Here is a 24,148-nt window from a genome sequence, read left to right as displayed (position 1 = left end):
AGAGAAAAATCAGTAAGCAGTTAGAAGACTTAAGCAACATTATCAACAAACAATCTAATTTGCATTTATAGAGCATTCAACAGCAGCACAGTACACATTGTTTTCAACTGCACATGGAACATTCAGTAAGATAAACCATAGGCTGAACCATAGGATAAGTCTCATTTACTTCAAAAGGAGTGAAATCATAATAGAAATGTTCTCTGAACACAACAAAATTAAATTAGAAATCAGTAACAGGAAGCTGTATGGGAAATATTTGGAAATTGAAAAAACTTTCTAAATAATCCATGTGTCAAAGAAGAAACCACAAGGGAAATTAGAAAATATTTTGAATGGTGGTGAAGCAACATAAATTATTTGGGATACAGCTAAGACATGCTTAGAGAGAAATGTATAGTTTTGAAAGATGCTTATATTGGAAAGGAAGAAAAATCCAAAATCAATAATTTTCTAAGTGTCTTATCTTAAGTTAGAAAAAGAGCAGGGGCGCCTGGGTGGCTCAGTCGTTAAGTGTCTGCCTTCTGCTCAGGTCACGGTCCCAGGGTCCTGGGATCGAGCCCCACATTGGGCTCCGTGCTTAGGGGGAAGCATGCTTCTCCCTCTTCTACTCCCTCTGCTTGTGTTCCCTCTCTTGCTGTGTCTCTCTCTGTGAAATAAATAAATAAAATCTTAAAAAAAAAAAAAAGCAAATTAAACTCAAAGAAAGTAGTGGAAGGAAATAAAACAAATTGGTGACTTAGAACATTGATAAAATAATAGAGAAAAATCCATGAAATAAAAAGCTGGTTCTTTGAAAGGATAAAAATGATAAACCTTTAGTTAGATTGATGAAGGGAGAAAAGATTCAAAATTACCAATGTCAGGAATGAAAGGGTATTACTACACATTCTACATAAAAGTATAATAAAGGATCATTGTGGACTTTATGCCAGTAAATTCAACAATTTAGACAAATTCCTTATGAGACAAACTACCAAAACTGACACAAGAGGAGATAGAAAATCTGAATATTCCTTTATCGCTATTATCAACTAAAGAAATTGAATTCATAATTAAACCTCATAAAGAAAACTGTCCAGATATCTTCAAAGGTGAATTCTATAGAACTCTTAAGAAAGAAATAATACGAATTGTCCCTAAGTACTTTCAGAAAATAGAAAATATTTCACTATCTCAGTTTATGAGGTAGTGTAACTCCAATATCAAAGCCATTTTAAGAAAACTACGTAACAATATCCTTCATAAATACACAAAACTCCTTAACAGATCATTATTAAGTCAAATCCAGCAATATAAATATGATGATGATATATTGGGACTACTAAGTGGAATTTATGCCAAGTATGCAAGTTTGGTTTAATAGTTAAAAAAAAAATCAATATACAGTGAATCCTTACTATTCAGAGATTCCATATTTGAGAATTTGCCCACTAGCTAAAAATTTATTTGTAACTCTAAAATCAATACTTGTGATACTTTGGACTATAAATGAAAAATTTGAGTCACCTGATGCACATATTCCCAGCTAAGGTAGAACAAAGCACTCTGCCTTCTTTCAGTTCTCATATTGTAAACAAGTATTCTTTTCACAGTCTATTTAGTTTTACATTTTTCTCATTTTTTGCTTTTTTGTTAATTTTTTTCTTTAAAATGGTCTCCAAGTAAGTGCTGATGTGCTGTCCAGTGTTTCTAAACATAAGAAGGTTGTTATGTGCTTTATGGAGAAAATATGTGTGTTAGGTAAACTTTGTTAAGCATGAGTTATAGTGGTGTTGGCCATGATTTCAATGTTTATGAATCAGTCCTATGTATTAAATAAGGTGTCTAAACAGAAATCCATAAAACAAAGCTGTTTATTAATTGGTTGATGAAAATGTTGTGATCAGAGGCTCATAGGGGTCTATCCTTGGATTTCCCTTAGGAACAGTGGTTCAGTGTTCACTATTTCAGTGTTCATTGGATACTGTACAGAATGTAAATACTACAAATAATGAGAATCGACTGTATTTCACCCTGTTTCCTAAGAGCAAAGAAGGAAAATCATGATTATCTCAGCTTATGCAGAAAATTGTATTTGACAAAATTAAACATCCCTTCTTGTTAAAAACTCTCAGGAAACTAGGACTGAAGGAGAACTTTATTACTGAAAGACTGCTTTATTATATATACACATATATATATACATACACACATAAGTCTACAGCTAACATCTTTTTTTCCCCCATAAGATCAGGAATAAATCAAGGATTTTAGCCCCTGTGACTCCTATTCTCATCTTAAAATTTACATTAACAGTACATAAAATTTGAAAAAATAAAACAGTACATAAAATTTGATTTTTTACTATTACATTTAAAAATTATATGAAATTGCAAAGACCTGAAATTTATATTGAAATGCAAGTAGACAAACAATATTGAAAAATAACAATTTAAAGTTGAAGAACTTACACTGTACTGCCTGTGGACAGAGATATAGCTCAGTGGAATAGAATAGAATATCCAGAAATGGCCCATGTGTTTCAGTAAATGTTCCTAAGTTCAGTGGGGAAAGTATATTTTCAAGAAATGGTTCTGGAACAGATGTGTGTGTGTGTGGATAATCCTTGATCTGTACCTCATACTATACACAAAAATGAAATCTAAGTGGATCAAAGATCAAGTGTCAAAGCTGGGGCACCTGGGTGGCTCAGTTGGTTAAGCGTCTGCCTTCAACTCAGGTCATGATCCCTGGGTACAGGAGATCAAGCCCCGCTTTGGGCTCCCTGCTTAGCAGAGAGTCTGCTTTTCTCTCTCCCTCTGCTGTTCTTCCTGCTTATGCGTACTCTCTCTCTCTCTCTCTCTCAAATAAATAAATAAATAAAATCTAAAAAAAAAAATAAATGTCAGGCTAAAATTGAAAAATGTCTAGAAGACAACTTAGGAGCAAATCTTCTTGATCTTAGAGTAGGCAAAGAGTTCTTAGGAAATAAACTGTTAGAAGTAGTTGATAAATTTATTATATTGAAATTAAAAATTGCTTTTCAAAAAACATCATTAAGAAAATGAAAAGACACATCTCAGACTAGACAAAAATTTTCACCTACATATATTTGATAAAGGACTTGTGTCCCGAATACAGGCATACCTTGGAGATATTGCGAGTTTGGTTCCAGACCACCACCATAAAGTGAATGTTGCAATAAAATGAGTCAAATTAGTTTTTTAATTTCCCAGTGCATATAAAAGTTATGTTTACACTACACTGTAGCCTATTAAGTGTGCAATAGCACCATGTATATATATATATATAAAAGCCAAGGTATATACCTTAATTGAAAAATGGTAACCATCACATGAGCTTTCAGCGAGTCATCTTTTGCTGGTGGAGGATCTTGCCCTGATGTTAATGGCTGCTGACTGATCAGGGTGGTGGTTGCTGAAGGTTGGGGTGGCTATGGAAGTTTCTTAAAATAAAACAATAGGGAAGTTTGCCACATTGATTGACTTTTCCTGTCATGAATGATTTCTCTGTAGCATGTGATGCTTTTTGATATTTTTCATCTCTCTTAAAAGATTTTATTTATTTGACAGAGAGAGACACAGTGAGAGAAGGAACACAAGCAGGGGGAGTGGGAGAGGGAGAAGCAGGCTTCCCACCGAGCAGGGAGCAGGATGCTGGGCTTGATCCCAGGACCCTGGGACCATGACCTGAGCCGAAGGCAGACACTTTACGACTGAGCCACCCAGGCGCCCCTCATCTTTTTTTGGATTGGCAGCAATTGATCAAGTACACTGCAGAATGTGGGCAAATGAGTATTCTTTGAGGGCAAAATACTTTCTGGTGAGAAGCAATGTGGCAGTGCTTAAAATTTTAACCTATGTATGTCCTTGGATATATAATTTGATGTCTAGACATTTTTTCACTAAGAGATAATTAAATGTAAAAAGATACATATCTGCCTCTGGAAATGTCCATCGTTTATGGGATTAAGTCAAGGTATATCCATTCAGTAGGATCCTATACAGCTATTAAAAATGGTAATGTATTGTAGATTTGTATTTATTGCCATGGAAATAGGTCCTCAACAAGTCCGTTTCATTTCTCAACAATAAGTAATGGCACGCCTAATGGGGCCTCATTTATATAAAATTGTGTGTGTGAGTGGTAGACAAATTTCTGAAATAAATACTCATTAAAATGGTTCTCTCTTGAGTGGTCGCCTGTTGGGGTTGCTTTTATTTGTACTGTTCAGTTTCTTTATGAGGAGTATTTATCATTTTTATACTTGAAAAAGTTTTTTTTTCCCCTTTCTGAACAAATATGAATACAGCCTTTTAAGGTGGTACCTGATTAAGTTCTGCAAATACCTAAATCTAACAAGGTCTGTAGAACCTGTTAATGTAATACCCAGGGGCTGTGGTTTGGGATGCTCTACTATGTCATTGAAGTCACTCAGGAACCAGTAGAACTGGTCACAGATAGCTGGGGAGTTCTGAACTCCAGAGCCCAAGGCGCTGACTGCCGTTTTTTTTAGTGTCACACCCTGCTGTGGTTAACTTCTTTAAAGACTGGACTGTTAAAAAACAAAGTCAAGTTTAAACCTTTGTTTTGTTGTTTTGATTGACTTTTTTTGTTGTTCAGCTTTATTGACATATAATTGACAAAATGGTAAGATATTTAAAGTGCACACCACGATGATTTGATAAACACATACATTGTGAAAGGGTTCCTCCAGTCTGTTTAATTCACACATCCATCACCTTACATATTTATCTTCCAAGTTCTGCACTCAGCAGATTTTAATTGTGCGATGCAGTGTTAATCAGCCCTGCCACCATGTTACATGTTAGAGCTTCAGACCTTGTTTATTTATTGTATAGCTAGAAGTTTGTGCCCTTTCATGAACTTCCCCCTATTTTCTTATGACCTGGCAATCGGTTTTCTATGAGTTTCACTTTTTTTTAAGATTCCACATGTAATTAATACTAGGCAATATTTGACTTTGTTGCTTTACTTTGGATTAATAAGTGTATCACAGTTTATTGTGCACACTTGCCCTTGTTGATGAAGAATAGTAACATTAGAAGTCATTCTCTTCTCTGCATGTATATCAGGTACTGTCTTAATCATTGGGATGGAGGGGAGGTAGAATTCCTGCCCTCCAAAGTTTTATTCTCTAGTGGAGCATTCAAGGGACTATTTCTGTGAACCATGCTATGGCAGCGCACAGTAGGACTTTTGACTTAGAAGTTGATGTGTTTCTTGGGCTTGGGTAGTTGTTCAAGGAAGATTTTCCAGAGGAAATATCTGAACTGAATTTTGAATTTCAGTTTAGACAGCTGAAGTTTTCAAAGGTTAAACACGAATTAGCCAAACCAAAGAAAGGGGTATCTAGGGAAATCTAAGTGGAGACAAAGGCGTGGAGGCATGCAAGGGCATGGCACTTGTTGGGAACTGCAGGTCATTCAGCCGGTAGGGATTGAGGTGGTGCAGGCATTGGAGTGAGGCTGGGGAAGCCCGATCAAGAAGGGTCTTGTCAGCTGTCAAAGAGGTTCTTTCTCTGGACTTCCTTATAAATACAGCCTTTGTTCAGGTAGGATGGGAATCTTTGAGTCATCTTTGACTCTTGAGGCTCCCTCCCATCCCTTAAACTCCCTCATATTTAGGCACCAAATCCTGTCAATTTTGGGGACTTGGATTGAAATGGAATAATGACAAGCTAATGTAGACTGTGCTCTTTACAGGAGACTGTAACTTAGTCTTTTTAATTTCTAGGGCTTTGCACTGGCTCACAGACCTTTAATAAATGTTCAAAATTAATGGGTTACAGGAAGGGAGTTCTAAAGAGAAAATGTTTTGTATTTTTACATGTGACCATGTGTAATTTTCTATTCTCCCATTTCATTATGGAAAATTTAATCTTAGGAGACCTAGTTGAAAAGTCAACTCTTGGATAATTAAAAATCTTCAAAATGGAATTAGACCCATTAGTAAGGACTATTTGATTAGGGTACTCGTGGGTGACTAAAGCAGCATCACAGTAGGGGAAAAAAGTACCAGACAGCTTCTGGCAGTTTCATTTTGATGAATACACCCCAGTTTACAGAGTATATGTGTCTTTTTTTTTTTTTTCCTAGCTGAGAACAATCTTCTTGTGACTGTCCCAATAGAGATTAATTTTTTAGTTAAAGGAAAATTGTGAACTTGTACATTTATTGCTTTTCACTTGTCATAATGTGAGAACATGCTTTCTTGAACTTGTGGATATGTACTCTATTTTCTGTTTATTATAAAAGAAAGACTACACAGGGATGGTTAGCATTTGCAACAATTAGGCATTGTTTTAGTGAAATAATTGTGCCGTTTTGAAAGCAAATTATGTATCAGGCATATCTGAAGCAGCTTTATGATTATCAGCAACACAGCTGCTGTAACTATTATGTTAGTGGAATTGAATCTTTTGTTACATGGGTCACATAACCAGCAACTGAACTTTTATACTTGTAACTATGCAAGACTCTTATTAAGACATAATGTAATACAAATGGGGGGGTGTCTCAAAGTGTTTTCATATGTGAGCTTAAGAAGAGCAAAGTATTTGTTATATAGAACTGGAATGATACCATTATAATACAGTCTTACTTATGCATATATTTATATTTAATATTTCTCAAGTCTTTTCTTTCTATGTTTATTATTTTTAAAGCTTTTCTTTTCCTTCCTTGCCTGCTTGCTTGCTTCTTTGCTTGCTTTCTCTTTCTCTCTTTCTTTTGCTTTCTTTCCTTTTAAAGCATAAATTAGCTAAGCCTATTTCCTTGCCCCATTAAAAAAAAAAGGAGATATAAAGGTGTTTTTCCTGTGTCACCTCTCACTTCCCATTACCTCTAGTTTTTTTAGTTTTTATTTTTTGCTTACATCTAAATATACATATCCTGTAGCTTGCAATGGAAAAGACTTTGCCTTTGTGGCTTCAACAATAGCTCCTGTAGCCTGGTTAATATAGTTTTACTGTAACAAAATCTCCTTGAGATATGTGTGTATAGAGCTGATTAAAATGGAATTTTCCTGTGACTGTCTTAACTGCCTTATATCATTTTGAGTATAGGTGGTGTAATGATAAGTATTTTGTGTGTTATACCTATTTAATCTTAAAACCAAGATGAACATTTTTAAAATGGGTAGATATACATTTGTCTTATTTTCTGTTTTTCTGTAGAGATGATTACAGTTGTAACAAATAATACAAGTCTTGTATACTTTGCCGCCATCTCCCTCAATGATAACATTTTGTAGAACGGTAGTACAATATTACAACCAGGATATGGATGTTGTATGATTTGCTCTTAATTCAGATTTTTCCAGTTTTACTTGAACTCGTTTGTGCATGCATATAATTCTGTACTGTTTAATCTCCTTTGTATGTTTGTATATCCATCACTGCAGTCAAGCTGAACAGCTCCTTATCACAAGGGTCTCTCGTTGCCCTTTTATAACGCCTGCTTCTCTTCTACCACTTCATTTTCCCTCTCCTAGCTCTAACTTCTGGCAGCTACTAATCTTTCCTCCATTTCTAAAATTTTTTCATTTCAGTAATGTTATATAAAGGAAATCCTACAGTATGTAGCCATTTGAGATTAACTTTTTCACTCAGTGTAATTCCTTGGAGATTCATCCAAGTTTGTGTGAATCAGTAGCTTATTCACTTGTTTTTTTATATTTAAGTTATTTCCACATCGTTTAAAACTTAGTTTCTACTTTGTTTCCTTCCTAATCTATTTTAAAAATACATATATTTGTTTTAAATCTAGGTGACAAAACACGACCACCATCCTCGAGCCCCTCTAGTATTATCCGCCGGACTTCCTCTCTGGATACACTTGCTGCTCCATACCTTGCAGGACACTGGCCTCGTGATAGTCATGGGCAAGCTGCTCCTTGCATGAGGGACAAGGCTACACAGGTAGGTGTATTAAAATTCTTATCCTGAAGTGTTTTACTCTGAAACCGTTTCTCATAACATTATTTGTTTTATGCTGTGCTCAAATTCTTAAAACATTAGTGTGTATTAGAATTACCTGAGAAGCTTATCAAAAGTGCAGATACTCCAGTAGGCTTTGGTTGAGGCTTGGGAATGTGCATTTTAAATAGTTCCCAAAGTAATTCCAATACATAAGGATAATTTATGGACACACTTCCCCCCCACCCACTTCCTCTTTATTGTTAGTTTAGAACATCAGAATAGATTTAATATATTGAATTTTTAACAGTAAGGGTTACTTTACTTTCCATCTAACCTTATATTTTTGTGCCAAAAATCGTCACATGTTGGAAGATAGGGATTATATTATGTTGCAGATAGATTCTGTAAATGTAAATGTCCTGACAAAGAGACCCTGGAAGCAGAATTTTATACTTTTAGATTTATGAAATTTTTTAATTAAAAGGATCTTAAGAAGGGCACCTGGCTGGCTTAGCTGGAAGAGCATGCAGCTCTTGATCTTTGGGGTTGTGAGTTCAAGCCCCATGCTGGGTATAGAGATTACTAAAAGTAAATGAAAAAAAGGTTCTTAAGAGATCATTTAGATCTACTTCCTGATTTTACAAATGAGGAAGCTGAGGTCCAAGATCATGAAGCCAGGTGATGACTTTCATAGCACTTATGGTTTAGTTTTTTTCGTAACGCTTACTATAATTAATATTTGTCTAATCATTTATTTAATATTTCTCATAGTTACTAGATGTTGAGCCCATGGCCTAGCTCATCCATTTCTGTATTTTCATCTCCAGGATTTAGTACTGTACCTGAAAGAGTAAACACTCAAGGATTGTTTGCAAAGGAATGAATGAGCAGAATAGTTAAAGCTTTATTGCTAGTGAAGAATGAAAATCAGTTAAAGAGTTAAAAGATTCTTTATACTGACTGTTGAAAATCAATTAAGGTATATCTCGATTTAGACTTCAAATTTACATCACTGATGGTAGCTTGATCCCAGCACTTTATGAAGAGAATGTCCTTTTATAGAACCAAGTAAACATACTTTGTAGTGGTTTTTGGATTTGCATTTTGGTTCCCAAAATTCCACATATTCTTGTTGGGCTTAGTTTGTTTTGTGTTCTGATATTCTTGAAATGGAGTCCCACTGTTAGGATAGATGCTTGGGATATGAGATTACCTTGAGGTTTATATCCCAGTGGCAAATACAGAAATGAAAACAGTCTGGGCTCCTCAAATTTACGAATATTTTGAGAAACTGACTTTAACCAAAGAGTTATAGAAGAGTCTCCATTTATTCAAAATCTGTAAGTTTGCTGAGATTAGGTCAATATAGTATGGAAAATGAGTAGTTCCTACTTGCTTTCTGCTTAATCCACATGCCATGTTTAAATTACTCTGGGTATATTTCCTTGAACATTTCTGCAACCCTTGTTATCTCCTCTGCAGTTTCAGGTTCAGTGGGTTCAGATATTTTGTCTTAACAGTAAGAATAAACAATCTTAGAATCCACTGGGAGCCCACCTAACTCTGACTATATTGAATTAAAGTTAAACCCCATACTCTCTTCACCTTTTTCTAAAGGACCCCCAAATTGGGAATGTTAAGGGTACAAATATAAAGAAAACTTATAATTATCATACTGTTAATCTTGCTTGTAAAGTTCACATTAGAATCCCCTAAGGTATAATGCAGCAATAGCTGGGCACTCTAATCTTTCATTTACATAAGTTCTCAAATTCTCTATTGGTAGATGTTGGATTCCCTAATATATGTATGCTAGTTAATTAAGTCAGCTTTTTAAAGATTTTTTTTTTTTTTAAAAGAGAGAGGTAGAGAGCATGAGCAGGGGGGAGGGGCAGAAGGAGAGGAAGAGAGAGAGTCCCAAGCAGATTCTTTGCTGAGCATGTAGCCCGATGAGGGGGCTCGATCTCAGTATCATGACCCGGAGATCATGACCTGAGCCAAAACCCAAGAGTCGGATGCTTAACTGACTGAGCCATTCCAGGTGCCCCTTAAATCAGCTTTTTAAAAATTGGTAAAATGTATTTAACATAAAATTTACAATTTTTAAGTATACAATTAAGTAGCATTAATTACATTCACAATGTTATGCAACCATTGCCATTATCTGTTTCCAAAACTTCTCATCACCCCAAACAAGAACTCTGTAACTCCTCTTTCTTTCTCCAGTATCTGTAACCACTATTCAACTTTCTGTTTCTGTGAATTTGCCTGTTCTAGATATTTCATATAAGTAGAAGCATACAATGTTTGTATTTTTATATCTGACTCATTTTGCTTAGCGTTATGTTTTCAAGATTTATCCATGTTGAACCATTTCTTTTTCATGGCTGAATAATATTCCATTGTATGGGTAAACATGTTTATTGATTTATCTATTTGTGGACATTTGGGTTTTTTACACATTTTGGCTATTGTGAACAATGCTGAAATGAACATTACTTTATAGGTATCTGTTTGAATCTCCGCTTTCAATTCCTTTTGGTACATATGTAGGAGTAAAATTGCTGAGTCATATATTTAGCTTTTTGAGGAACTGCCAAACTGTTTTCCACAGCATCTGCACCAGTTTATATTCCCTCCAGCAATGTAAAGGGGCTCCAGTTTTTCCATATCCTCACCAAGACTTATTTTCCTGTTTTTTTCTTCACTATAGCTATCGTAATAGGTATGAAATTGTATCTCATGGGTTTTATTTATATTTTCCTAATGACTAATGATCTTGAGCATCTTTTCATGTGCTTTTTGTGTATCTTTGAAGTTCAGTCGCTTTTGTGCCTTTGTTTCCTCTTTGTAAAATGGGAAAAGAATAGTACCTATCTTTTAAGATTATTATGAGGGTTAAACAAGGAAATATGTGTAAAACACTTAGAACAGTGTCTGGCACATAGTAAGCATTTAGTAAATGCTTGCCGTTAAAATTACTACCTTTGATTATCGTCAGAACAAGGATGGCATGTTGGTTTTCTATCTTAGGCAGTTTGTCAATTGCTTTTAGCTTCCTGGAGCATTATGTTGAAAAAGATTCAGGCTAACGATTCCTGATTGGCTATTTTGCCGTATTTGAGAGGCCCTGGGCTCTTATCAGTCAGTCCATATAGTGCTAGAGCAGTAAGTATGATGGAAGTAATTTATTTTATATTATAGATGGGTGCTTCCAGGAAGTTCCTCCTAGACTTTTGACAAAACATCATGTCACCACTGTGAGCCCTGGTTCTTCATTAAAAAAAAAAAATTATGTGTGAGTCTAAGGTCTGTGTAAGTATCTCAGGGATGAGTGAGAATGGAAAGAAGAGGTTCTGGAAAATACAGAGAAAGGCATCATCAAAAAAGTTTAGGAATATGGCAGCAAGTTTTTAAAGATGTTAATCTCCCCTCCTCCCCTCCCCCCACCCCATTATTTGCTTTGGTCATGAGGATGAGTGGATGATTAAAATTTTATTGTACATGATTATTTGTCATCCTAATAACTTGACACAAAGATAGCAAAAATACGGCATCATTTCTTTTTTTCTGTATCTTTGGCAGGCATTGCTCATTCCCTGTGAACTCAAATAGCCTGAGAGTCTCTCTAGTGCAGTGCTTTAGCTTGCCATTGCCAGTGGATCGGGGCTGGTCTACCATTTCTGCTTTAGAGTTTGGTACACTCCTTAATACTACATTGTCCCCAGCCTCTGCCTCCTGTCCCCCCACCTCCCATGTTCTTTTAAAGATTCCTTTAAAAACTGACCATTTATCAGTTTGCCCTCCCAATTTAGACTAATTTATATTTCCACCATTATCTGTGTTGCAGTTCTGTTAATTTAATTCACTTAATTAGTAAGGGATACCTTTTGAATTTTCTGACTATACCAATTTGTGTGTGAGATAAAATGAAATGTGTATGTGTGGTTGGATTATTTGACATTCTTTTGACTCAAAAGGTATTCTCTTCCCAACTTTCCTAACTACCTAGGCTTCTTTACCTTACTGGTGGCATGTATGAGTATGTGAATTTGTGACTCATGTGATTGGTGTCTGGTTTTCTTTACTATTTCTTTTGTTTGTTTTTTTTATTACATAAACCAGTCATCTTTTGCTTTTAAAAATCTTAATGTTATTTTCTCTTGGAACTTCTACGTTTCAGAGACTGTTTTCCCTCTTCAGGGGTTGATTTTGATTAAGAGCTTATTGTTTTTCCATTTTATGCACTGGCTTGAAATTGTAATCCAAGTTCAGAAACTATAAGATGGTCTCTTATTAAAACCTAATAAAATTAGGGGCTCCTGGGTGGCTCCATCAGTTAAATGTCTGCCTTCAGCTCAGGTCATGATCCCAGGGTTCTGGGTTCAAGCCCCACATCCGGCTCCCTGCTCAGCGGGGAGCCTGCTTCTCCCTCTCCCTCTGCCTGCCCTTCTCCTTGCCTGTGCTCTCTCTCTCTCTCACTCTCTCTCTGTCAAATGCATAAATAAAATCTTTTTAAAAAAAACCTAAGAAAATTAAATACTTAGTAAATTAGAGACTAAAATAATGTTGAATTACTGAAGATAGCTGTTTATAAGTTTAAACTTGTTTAGAGGTGGTTTTTTTTTTTGAAAGAATGATCTGGACTTTAAAAATAACTTTTATATATTTGATATAAGCAACACTACAATGTGTCTTAGTGTTATGAAATGAAAGTACTGAAGAGGTAGATCAGCTTTTTTTTAAAAAAATTACTTTTTGAGGGGCGCCTGGGTGGCTCAGTCGGTTAAGCAGCTGCCTTCAGCTCAGGTCATGATCCCAGGGTCCTGGAATCAAGTCCCATATCGGGCTCCCCGCTCAGCGGAGAGCCTGCTTCTCCCTCTCCCTCTGCTGCTCTCCCTGCTTGTGCGCTCTTGTTCTCTCTGTCAGATAAATAAAATCTTTAAAAAATTTTTTTTTAAATTACTCTTTGAGTAACTCTTGCTATTTTGTATAAAACCTTGGTCCACTGGTTAAAATTGGTAATATTAAGAGGGAAGGAAAGTGTTAAAATCTTTTTTTTTTTTTTTCCAGACCTAAATCTAATGACCTCTGTATAAGCTCTTTGGTTGGCTTCTCAGTAGCTTTGCCTTTCTTGGTTAAGCCTAGGATTCTGAAATAATCTAGATTTCTAGATATTTTACCACTTGACTGGTGTTCCTGTCCTTTTTTCACATTTTAGATCAGATTTCTTTAGGACAGTGACTCTCTCTGTTTTTTAAACAGGCTGGGCTATAGTATAATAAAATAGGATTATATCATGGAATCCTTTAAAACAAATACAGTTACTGTGTAACTCATTTTTTTTACCTACTAAAAATAATTTAGGAAAAACACCCCTGCTCTCAATAATGAACTTGCAGTGCCCTGTACTCTCTTCACTGATGCTTCTCACGTTTTCTATTTTATTTGGAATGCCTCCCCACCATTTGCTTGGATAACTTATACTCTAATGCTCATAGCAGCCTCCCCCCATCCCATAAAATTTTGCCTACCTCTTTCCCTGTCTTTCTGGTTCTGGGTTAGATGCCTTTCTTGGGGGGACCTCTTCATCACATGGTATCATAATTGGCTATTTGTCCTTTCTCTCCTAGAAAAAAACCTTTTGAGAATAAAAAGTGTGTTTCTTCCTTAACCCCAGTACCTAGTCCAGTGCCTGATGCATTGGCAGTAGATGCTTAATTAATAGTTTTCTGGTATACAGTGCAAGATTGAACAAAGTTGAAATGTACTTAATTAAAACTCAGTTTTACTTTTTATTAACATCTAAGTGGAACAAAGAAAGCAGTTGTCTTTTGAGTTAGGAGTTTAAAATTAGTGACTTTTGGTAAGTATTTTTTCCTGTTTGAATATCTTATAACTGAAATTAGCAAAGCTGTTTATTGCTCTTCATGCTTACTTTTATTTTTCTTAATACTCTTCTCATTATCTTTAATTTGTTCTTAACAAATCTATAGGAAGCTTTTATATTCCTTTGCTTTTCCTTGAGTTAAATTTTATACTTAATATATTTAGATTTCCCTAATTTTAAAAATCTTTTTATTGGAAAAAGTCTTACAGAAAAATTGTAAGAACAGTAGATTAAATACCAGTAGACTCTTCACGTATATTCACCAATAAACATTTTTATGTTTTTTCTTTATTTTTTGGTGCAGATATAATTGCTTTTGTTACTATTTACTAATCATTAGTAAGTTGCAGACATTCTGACTCTTCAAATACTTAAACGTGTATATGAACAAGGATTTAAATAAAAATTACCAAAGTGATTACCACATCCAGGAGATTTAACATCAATACAGTGCTTTTAAGTTTCCTCAATAATGTTCTCTGTAGTACTTTCTCCTGTAAGCCAGGATCTAGTCAAGAAGCATTTAGATGTTATGTTTTTTTTTTTAGTATCCTTTAATCTGAAACAGTTCCTTAGCTTTTCTTTGTCTTTCCTGACCTTGAAATTTTTTAAGAGTATAAGCCAGTATTTTTGTTGAGTATTGTCAACTTGAGTCTGTTTTTTCACAATTAGATTCAAGTTATTACATTTTTGGCAGGAATATTATATATGTGATGTGTATATATACTTCTACAATCTTGTTTTTTACTTACGGACATTGCTCCATCCATATAGAAAGATTGCTCCATCCATATAGAAAGATTCTCCCTTAAAAGTCCTGCCCCCACCCCCGTCCATATATAGAGAGGTATTGTTTTGAATAGGCTATACATTCATTTTTACAGTACAAAATTTAAGAGGTACAGAAGTATATACAGTGAAGGAAGGATCTTCCTCCCAATAGGCAGTCACTGTTACGTTTCTTTTGTTACTATGTATATTCTTCCAGAGATACTTTACATATGTGTATATTCTTTCTAGTGGCACTGGTTAAATGAAGTTGCTGTACATACTGTAGTGAACCTTAAGTTTTTCACTTAACAATCTCACAGAGATTGTGAATTTCCTTACTCATTTTTTATAGCAGAATAAGTATTCTGTTGTAAAGACACACCATTATTTAACAAATCCTTTGTTTACATTGTTCTAATCTTTTACTTGTAAAAATAGTGCTACCGGGAATAATATGCTGTATTATTTTGTGCATAAAGATATATATTTTGTACATCTGCATGATAAATTACAAAAGAAGGTGAGTGAAACAGTATGTGCATTTGTAACTTTGACAGCAGTTGCTTAGTCCCCTTCCATAAAGGCTGTACTAATTTAATTTACACTTCACCAAAAATACAGGAAAGAGTATGATATCAAATTGCCCAGTCTCAGTGAAGTTTTAACTTAGATTTCTCTAACGGGTGAGATTGGGCATATTTTCACATACTAAGAACTCATTTGTATTTTTTTTTCCTAATACAGTGTCTTTAAATTCCGGATTTTGTATAACCACTAAGGATTTGCCATTTTTGAGGCTATATTTTGCAGATATCTAAATCAAGACTAGACATAGTGTAGAGGTTAAGATTATGAATTCCAGAGGCTTAGGTTTTTATCTTAGCTTTGCCACTTCTTAGCTGTGAGACATTAGGCAACTTATCAAGCTTCCTTATCTGCAGAACTTGTAGAGCTTCTCGTATATATTCAATCAGATAATACAGTGAAGACCTTTCACTGTACTTCCATAAAGCAAAGTGCCTAGCACATAATAAGATCACAGGAATGTTAGTTATTTTTTTTTTAAAGATTTTATTTATTTATTTGACAGAGAGAGACACAGAGAGAGAAGGAACACAAGCAGCAGGGGTGGGAGAGGGAGAAGCAGGCTTCCCGCCAAGCAGGGAGCCAGTGTGGGGCTTGATCCCAGGACCATCATGACCTGAGCTGAAGGCAGACACTTAACGACTGAGCCACCCAGGCGCCCCAGGAATGTTGGTTATTATTAGTATACATTTGTTCAATGAAATGCTATACTTATAATTATGTAAAAATAATAACTAAGAATTTATTAATAAAAATGAAGGAAATAGACTAAAATATTATAGTTAAAGTAACTGGTGCTGGAAGAATTTTGGGTCATTGTGTTTTTTTAAATATTCTAGTACTAAATTTTCTTTAATGGGAATGTATTGTATAATAGAAAAGTATATACTATTTTTAGAAATGAAACTGTTTTTCATATTTATTGAGATAAAACATATACAGCACTGTATAAGTTTTTGTACAGCGTGACTTGGAATACATATATTATGAAGTGATTATCACAGTGAGTTTAGTCAACATCCATTACCTCATATAGTTAAATTTTTTTTTTCTTATGATGAGAACTTTTGGGATCTACTCTTTAACAGTTTTCAAATATACTATACCAGTAGTGTTAAGTATAGTCATCATATTATACATTACATCCCCAGTACTTATTTATCTTATAACTAGAAGTTTGCACCTTTAGACCACCTTCATCCAACTCCCCCTCTGGTGCCTCTGATAAGCACAAATCTGATTTCTTTTTCTCTGAGTTTGTTTTTTAGATTCCACATGTGAGATCATATGGTATTTGTCTTTCTCTGCCTGACTTATTTGAGCATAATGCCCTCAAGGTCTGTCCATCTTGTTGCAATTAACCTACCCCTTCCCTCTTTTTCCCATTATAGACAGAGAGTGCATGGGCCGAAGAATACTCTGAAAAGAAGAAAGGGTCTCACAAGCGTTCAGCATCGTGGGGCAGTACAGATCAACTTAAGGAGGTCAGGAAAATAATTCCAAAGAACTGGTGTGGAAGTTTGATCCCTTCCTTGCCTAGTTCCTTGAAGTTGTAGGCAACAAGGATTTGTCAGTTTCCATTGTTTTGTTCTGTGTTGTTTTTATTTTTTTGGTGGTTTTGTTTACCTGAAAAATAACAGAAAAATAGTTACTACATTGCTTGGATAAAGATTTGAATGGGGGAAATGTACACATTACTTACCAGATTATTTGGTTTTCTTTGTCCTTTTGTTTTATTAAATGAGTGTCCATACCTGTTAACATAACCTAAGCGTCAGATGTATAAAATTGTAATGATACAACAAATTCACATTTATTATTTCTATATATAATGGTAGTGTTTCTGAAATTCAGTAACCCAATACAACCAAGTTGATTATGGCCCCATGTTAATTACCATTTTCTGTGCTTATAATTATGATATTTGCACTTTACATATAATATAGAAATAAAGATTTACTCAAGGAATAATACAAGATATTGATTGAAATTGTATTTGTTATGTAAAGATTGTGTCTGTGAATGCATTTCATGGCTTGAATTGATTTTTTTTTCAATTGCGGGCTAGTCAACCTTTTTTTTTAAATTAACATATAATGTATTATTTGTTTCAGGGGTACAGGTCTGTGATTCATCAGTCTTACACAATTCACAGCACTCACCATTGTACATACCCTCCCCAGTGTTCATCACCCAGCCACCCCATCCCTCCCACCCCCGTCCACTCCAGCAACCCCCAGTTTGTTTCCTGAGATTAAGAGTCTCTAATGGTTTGTCTCCCTCTCTGGTTTCATCTTATTTCATTTTCCCCTCCCTTCCCCTATGATCCTCTCTCTTGTTTCTCAAATTCCTCATATCAGTGAGATCATATGATACTTGTCTTTCTCTGATTGACTTATTTCGCTTAGCATAATACCCTCTAGTTCCATCCATGTTGTTGCAAACAGCAAGATTTCATTTTTTGTTGGCTGCATAATATTCCTAGGTTTTGTGCGTACACACACACACACACACACCCACACACACACACACACCTCGCATCTTCTTTATCCATTCATCTGTTGATGGACATCTAGGCTCTTTCCATAGTTTAGCTATTGTGGACATTGCTGCTATAAACATTGGGGTGCACATGCCCCTTTGGATTACTACATTTGTATCTTTGGGGTAAACACCCAGTAGTGCAATTGCTGGGTCGTGAGGTAGCTCTATTTTCAACTTTTTGAGGAACCTCCATACTGTTTTCCAGAGTGGCTGCACCAGCTTGCATTCCCACCAACAGTGTAGGAGGGTTCCCCTTTCTCCACATCCCCGCCAATGTCTGTTGTTTCCTGACTTGTTAATTTTAGCCGTTCTGACTGGTGTGAGGTGGTATCTCATTGAGGTTTTGATTTGGATTTCCCTGATGCCGAGCAATGTTGAGCACTTTTTCATGTGTTTGTTGGCCATTTGGATGTCTTCTTTGCAGAAATGTCTGTTCATGTCTTCTGCCCATTTCTTGATTGGATTATTTGTTCTTTGGGTGTCAAGTTTGTTAAGTTCTTTGTAGATTTTGGATACTAGCCCTTTATCTGATACGTCATATGCAAATATCTTCTCCCATTCTGTCTGTTGTCTTTTGGTTTTGTTGACTGTTTCCTTTGCTGTGCAGAAGCTTTTTATCTTGATGAAGTCCCAATAGTTCATTTTTGCCCTTGCTTCCCTTGCCTTTGGCGATGTTTCTAGAAAGAAGTTGCTGCGGCTGAGGTCGAAGAGGTTGCTGCCTGTGTTCTCCTCAAGGATTTTGATGGACTCCTGTCTCACATTTAGGTCTTTCATCCATTTTGAGTCTATTTTTGTGTGTGGTGTAAGGAAATGGTCCAGTTTCATTCTTCTGCACGTGGCTGTCCAATTTTCCCAACACCATTTGTTGAAGAGACTTTATTCCATTGAATTTACTTTCCTGCTTTGTCGAAGATTAGTTGACGCTAGAGTTGAGGGTCCATTTCTGGGTTCTCTATTCTGTTCCATTGATCTGTGTGTCTGTTTTTATGCCAGTACCATACTGTCTTGATGATTACAGCTTTGTAATAGAACTTGAAGTCCAGACTTGTGATGCCACCAGGTTTGCTTTTCTTTTTAACATTCCTCTGGCTCTTTGGGGTCTTTTCTGGTTCCATACAAATTTTAGGATTATTTGTTCCATTTCTTTGAAAAAAGTTGATGGTATTTTGATAGGAATTTCATTCAATGTGTAGATTGCTCTAGGTAGCATAGACATTTTCACAATATTTGTTCTTCCAATCCATGAGCATGGAACGTTTTTACACTTTGTGTTTTCCTCAGTTTCTTTCATGAGTATTCTTATAGTTTTCTGAGTACAGATCCTTTGCCTCTTTGGTTCGGTTTATTCATAGGTATCTTACGGTTTTGGGTGCAGTTGTAAAGGGGGTTGACTCCTTAATTTCTCTTTCTTCTGTCTTCTTGTTGGTGTATAGAAATGCAACTGATTTCTGTGCATTGATTTTTATATCCTGCCACTGTACGGAATTCCTGTATGAGTTCTAGCAGTTTTGGGGTGGAATCTTTTGGGTTTTCACATAAAGTATCATATCGTCTGCAAAAAGTGAGAGTTTCACTTCTTTGCCAATTTGGATGCCTTTTATTCCTTTTTGTTGTCTGATTGCTGAGGCTAGGACTTCTAGTACTATGTTGAACAGCAGTGGTGATAGTGGGCATCCCTGCTGTGTTCCTGACCTTAGGGGAAAAGCTCTCAGTGTTTCCCCATTGAGAATGATATTCGCTGTGGGTTTTTCATAGATGGCTTTTATGATACTGAGATGTATTCCCTCTATCCCTACACTGTGAAGAGTTTTAAGCAAGAAACAATGCTGTACTTTGTCAAATGCTTTTTCTGCATCTATTGAGAGGATCATATGGTTCTTATCCTTTCTTTTATTAATGTATTGTATCACATTGATTGAATTGCGGCTGTTGAACCAGTCATGCAGCCCAGGAGTAAATCCCACTTGGTCGTGGTGAATAATCCTTTTAATGTACTGTTGGATCCTACTGGCTAGTATTTTGGTGAGAATTTTGCATCCATGTTCATCAGGGATATTGGTCTGTAGTTCTCCTTTTTGTTGGGGTCTTTGGTTTTGGAATCAAGGTAATGCTAGCCTCATAAAATCAGTTTGGGAGTTTTCCTTCCATTTCTATTTTTTGGAACAGTTTCAGAAGAATAGGTGTTAATTCTTCTTTAAATGTTTGGTAGAATTCCCCTGGGAAGCCATCTGGCCCTGGGCTCTTGTTTGCTGGGAGATTTTTGATTAAGGTTTCAATTTCCTTACTGGTTATGGGTCTATTCAGGTTTTCTGTTTCTCCTTGGTTCAGTTTTGGTAGTTTAAACTTGAATTGATTTTTAAATATTGTTTAATTTTTGGAGCTATTGAAGGTTAGGTGTTTAAAGAAATCTAAATAAAATGACTCATTTTTAGGACCATGGGAATAATTTTCATTATTTTTAAATTCTTTCTGACAGCTATAATGTAATTTATTCTAAGTGCTGAAAACTTCATTGGTTTAGTACTTGGGAAGCTTGAAGGCTCTGAACAGTGTTGGAACATAATTTTTGTCTCCAAAAGAAAGATACACATATGTGCACACATAATGTATGTGTATATATATAAATTTTGTACAATAAATCAGATTTTTTGACAGGGTTTTAAAAGTCAAAAGATTTATTAAGGGTGAATTTTACTGGTTCTTATTAAGCAAGGATGTTTTATGTAGCTTGGAAAACTCTGATGCACTTTTTATTTTTCCCCTTTTCAGATTGCAAAATTACGCCAGCAATTGCAGAGAAGTAAACACAGCAGTCGACATCATCGAGATAAAGAAAGACAGTCTCCATTTCATGGCAACCATGCAGCTATTAACCAGTGTCAGGTAGGAGCACAAATACCACAAAATCCAAACAAGGGATTTATTGTTTTCCTGGTGATATATTATTTTATAGGTAACTCTTCAGAACAAAAATGTCCAAAAGCATATTTGAAACAGTGATTAAATACTGAATCAGCCTTAATAAAAAAAAAAACTCGGAATACTGTCGATAAATGATACTTTCCTTTAGTGATCTGTGATTTGACTTTTAGAAGGCATAGCTAATTACATATTTTGATTTATCATATTTTTGTCTTTATCAATTCAGTATATTGAGGCAGAATAATAAGAGATATGCATTGGCTATAGAATCAGACCCTGGATGAACAACCTGTTCTCAGTCTCAATTTCCTCATCTGAAGATTAAGGATAATAATGATACATCTCACAAAATCTTTTGGTAGGGGAAAACCTTTAACTGCTTTGATTCCTTTATAGAACCCTATGAACTGCCCTTGATGGCATCCTTGGCAAAAAGAGCAAGAAAAAGTTTGCCAACCCCTTTTATAGGTCGATAGCTTCTGATAGCCAAGTATATGTGGATTTTTTTCAAGAGAAAGTTTAAGTAGAGGTATATATTTTTTCAAATTATTTTTGCCCTTAAATGTTGATACATGGGTCAAATTTGATTTCATAAATTTATAGTTTGGTTGTAGTTTCTGATAGCTTTTTTTCCATTTATAAGGTATTTTAATTATGAAATGTGAGTACATGCTAATACATTTAAAAACCTAAACCAATTGGTTTTATGTTTGGAGAAATAGAAAATGTAAAATTGACAAAAAAGAAAATAATTTGAATAGACTAATAACTGTCAAAATTGGAATACTAATTAAAAACCAAATTTCTTCACTTTCAAAAGGCTATAGACACAGGTAGCTTTATAGGTGAATTTGCCAACCTTCTACTCTAATTTATCCATTAATAATTTGTATGCATTTCTAAGGATAAGGCCACTTTTTATCTCCAAACTCATATTTTTATCCTCAAGTAGAATAGGGGTAAAGATTGAACCTCATTGAATTAAGTGTTATGTTTTAGGAGTTAGTTAAGTTTCTGAAGTGATTTTTTTAAAAGTTGCATTAAAATTAGCAATTAAAGTAGTAAAATTAACCAAAATTTCTTTTTTTCCCCTCTTGTAAGTTGAATTTGTTTAATAACATTATTGGTGTTTGCACAAAGTTCATGTTTAACTCTAAAACATCTCTTCTCAGAAGGTAAGGACTAGAAAATAGAGTAACTTGAAAAATAAATTTATGTAACTTAAGTTTTGTACACTTGACACAGCAAACATCTTGAGTTTTCTGAGTGCTCATAGCCAACCAGAGGTGAAACACATGTGCATCATGATAGCTCTGACAGTGGTATTCATGTTTAATTGAAACTTTCAGACTCTGGAACATGAAAATATTACGAAGTTACGGATTTTGTTTTGTTTTAGTTGGTTCTCTCTCTAGTGGAGAAAAGTACCCCACTTTGAGATTATGTACTTTTGAGGTCATTCCTCCATCCATGCAACATTTATTTAAATATCTATTGTATGGCTCATACTGTAGTACTCATTAGCGGGATGCAGTGATACATATTGGGGCTTGCCCCCCACCAAGTCTCAGATAGATATAAGTAAAAAAATTATTACACAGTGTAATGAATGTGTTGGTAGTGTTTGGGAGAGTTTACACTGATATAGAAGGGGTATTATCCTTGGACTGGCTCTGGAGCCATCTATAAAGGCTTGTCAGAGAAAGTGGTATCTAAGCGGATCCCTGAAAGCTGATTTAACCAGTCTTCTAGAGGTGGAAGAAATCATGCCTCCAGGTAGGAATAATAGTAAGAGATTAGGCTAGAGTTAAATAGCAGCCAAACCTAAAAGTCTTCATGTCTCAGTTGTTAAGAAGTTTGGACTTTGTCCTAGAGCACCAGAGAACTTTTTTTTTTTAAATGCAGGGGATTGATTTTAATAGTGGTTATTATAAGTTCAGAGTAGAGAATGAATTTGGAAGAGGACAAGATTAGAGGCAGGAAAACCATTTAAGAATAGGGTTTATAGGGAATCCTAGGTGGCTCAGTCGGTTAAGCATCTGCCTTCGGCTCAGGTCATGATCTTAGGGTCCTGGGATCGAGCCCCACATTGGGCTCCCTTAACAGTAGAGAGCCTGCTTCTCCCTCTCCCTCTGCTGCTCCCCCTGCTTGTACTCTCGCTCACTCTCTCGGATGGATGGATAGATAAAATATTAAAAAAAAAGAATAGGGTTTATAATCCAAGTAAGAAATGATGGTGACCTAAACTAAGGTAGAAGCTATGGTACTAGAGAGAATGGCCAAACCTGAATGATACTTAGAAAGCAGTAATTAATAGTTGAAGTCTATTAAGTGCTTACAATATGGCAAACACTCTACTCAGCATTTGTATGTATTATTAGCACTTAATCCTCATTTTTGAGGTTGGGTTTGTTACTGTCTTTGTTTTACAGACAAGGAAATTAAGGCCCAGAGAATTTAGGAATCTTGTTCTAGGTCATATGAGACAGAGCTAGTACTCTAACCCAGGCATTTTGACTTCAGATTCTGAGTTTTTAAAATCTGTGTTAGCTGATGATTGGTTAGAAGGGAATGATGGAGAGATAGGAGTGAACGGGTAATGCCAATTCTAGCCTTTAAAACATGAGTTAAAAAAAATACATCCACCTACCTCACACCATGTACAAAAGTAACTTAAAATGGATCAAAGACCTAAATGTAAGAGCTAATACTAAAAGCTCTTAGATGAAAACACAGGCATAAATGTGGGGTTGGATTAGGCTGTGGTTTGTTAGGCATGACACCAAAAGTACAAAGAAAAAGTAGATAAATTGGATTTTATCAAAATTAAAAACCTTTGTGCTTCAAAGGACACTACCAAAAAAGTGAAAATATAACCGACAAAATAGAAGATATTTGCAAATCATGTTATTTGATAAAGCACTTGTATCTAGAATATATACAGAATTCTTGTGGCTCAGTAATAAAAAGATAACCCAATTTTAAAAATGAGCAAAGGTTCTAAATAGAGAGTTCTCCAAAGATGATATGCAATTTGCCACTAAGCACTTGAAAAAGATGCCCACCATCATTCCCTGTTCAATAGAGAAATGAAATTAAGAATTCCAGTGAGATAGTACTTTATACGTACTAGGATGGCTAAAATTAAAAAGACTGCTAAGTGTTGGAGAGGATGTGGAGACATTGGAACCCTTAACATATTGCTGATAGGAATTTAAAGTGGTACAGCCACTTTGGAAGATAGTCTGGCAGTTTCTCAGAAAGGCTGAACATAGGGTTACCATATGACTCAGCACTTCCTCTCCAAGGTATGTACCCAAGAGAATTGAAAACATATGTTCACATAAAAACTTGTACACACGGGCACCTGGGTGGCTCAGTTGGTTGAGTGGTCTGACTCTTGATTTCAGCTCAGGTCATGGTCTCATGGGTTGGGATTGAGCCCAGTATCGGGCTCCGGCACTTGAGATTCTCTCCCTCACTCTCTCTCT

At 35.4% G+C, this 24,148-nt stretch overlaps 1 protein-coding gene across 1 annotated transcript in view; it reads left to right on the top strand.

The window, feature by feature from the left end:
* The window catches only part of FAM117B (family with sequence similarity 117 member B), a 72,108-nt gene that overhangs the window by 27,155 nt on the left and 20,805 nt on the right, over positions 1-24,148 (top strand). The window contains exons 2-4 of the mRNA XM_028112257.2: positions 7,794-7,945; positions 16,583-16,675; positions 20,505-20,618. Of these exons, the coding sequence (XP_027968058.1) occupies positions 7,794-7,945; positions 16,583-16,675; positions 20,505-20,618 (359 nt within the window). The remainder of the gene's footprint in view (positions 1-7,793; positions 7,946-16,582; positions 16,676-20,504; positions 20,619-24,148) is intronic.

The sequence above is a fragment of the Eumetopias jubatus genome, unplaced genomic scaffold, assembly GCF_037043125.1.
Source record: "Eumetopias jubatus isolate StellerSeaLion01/CBP00866 unplaced genomic scaffold, mEumJub1_p1.0 scaffold_3, whole genome shotgun sequence".
Taxonomy (NCBI): Eukaryota; Metazoa; Chordata; class Mammalia; order Carnivora; family Otariidae; genus Eumetopias; species Eumetopias jubatus.
Note: the sequence above shows the minus strand (reverse complement) of the source record. Positions and strands in the feature narration are given on the sequence as shown.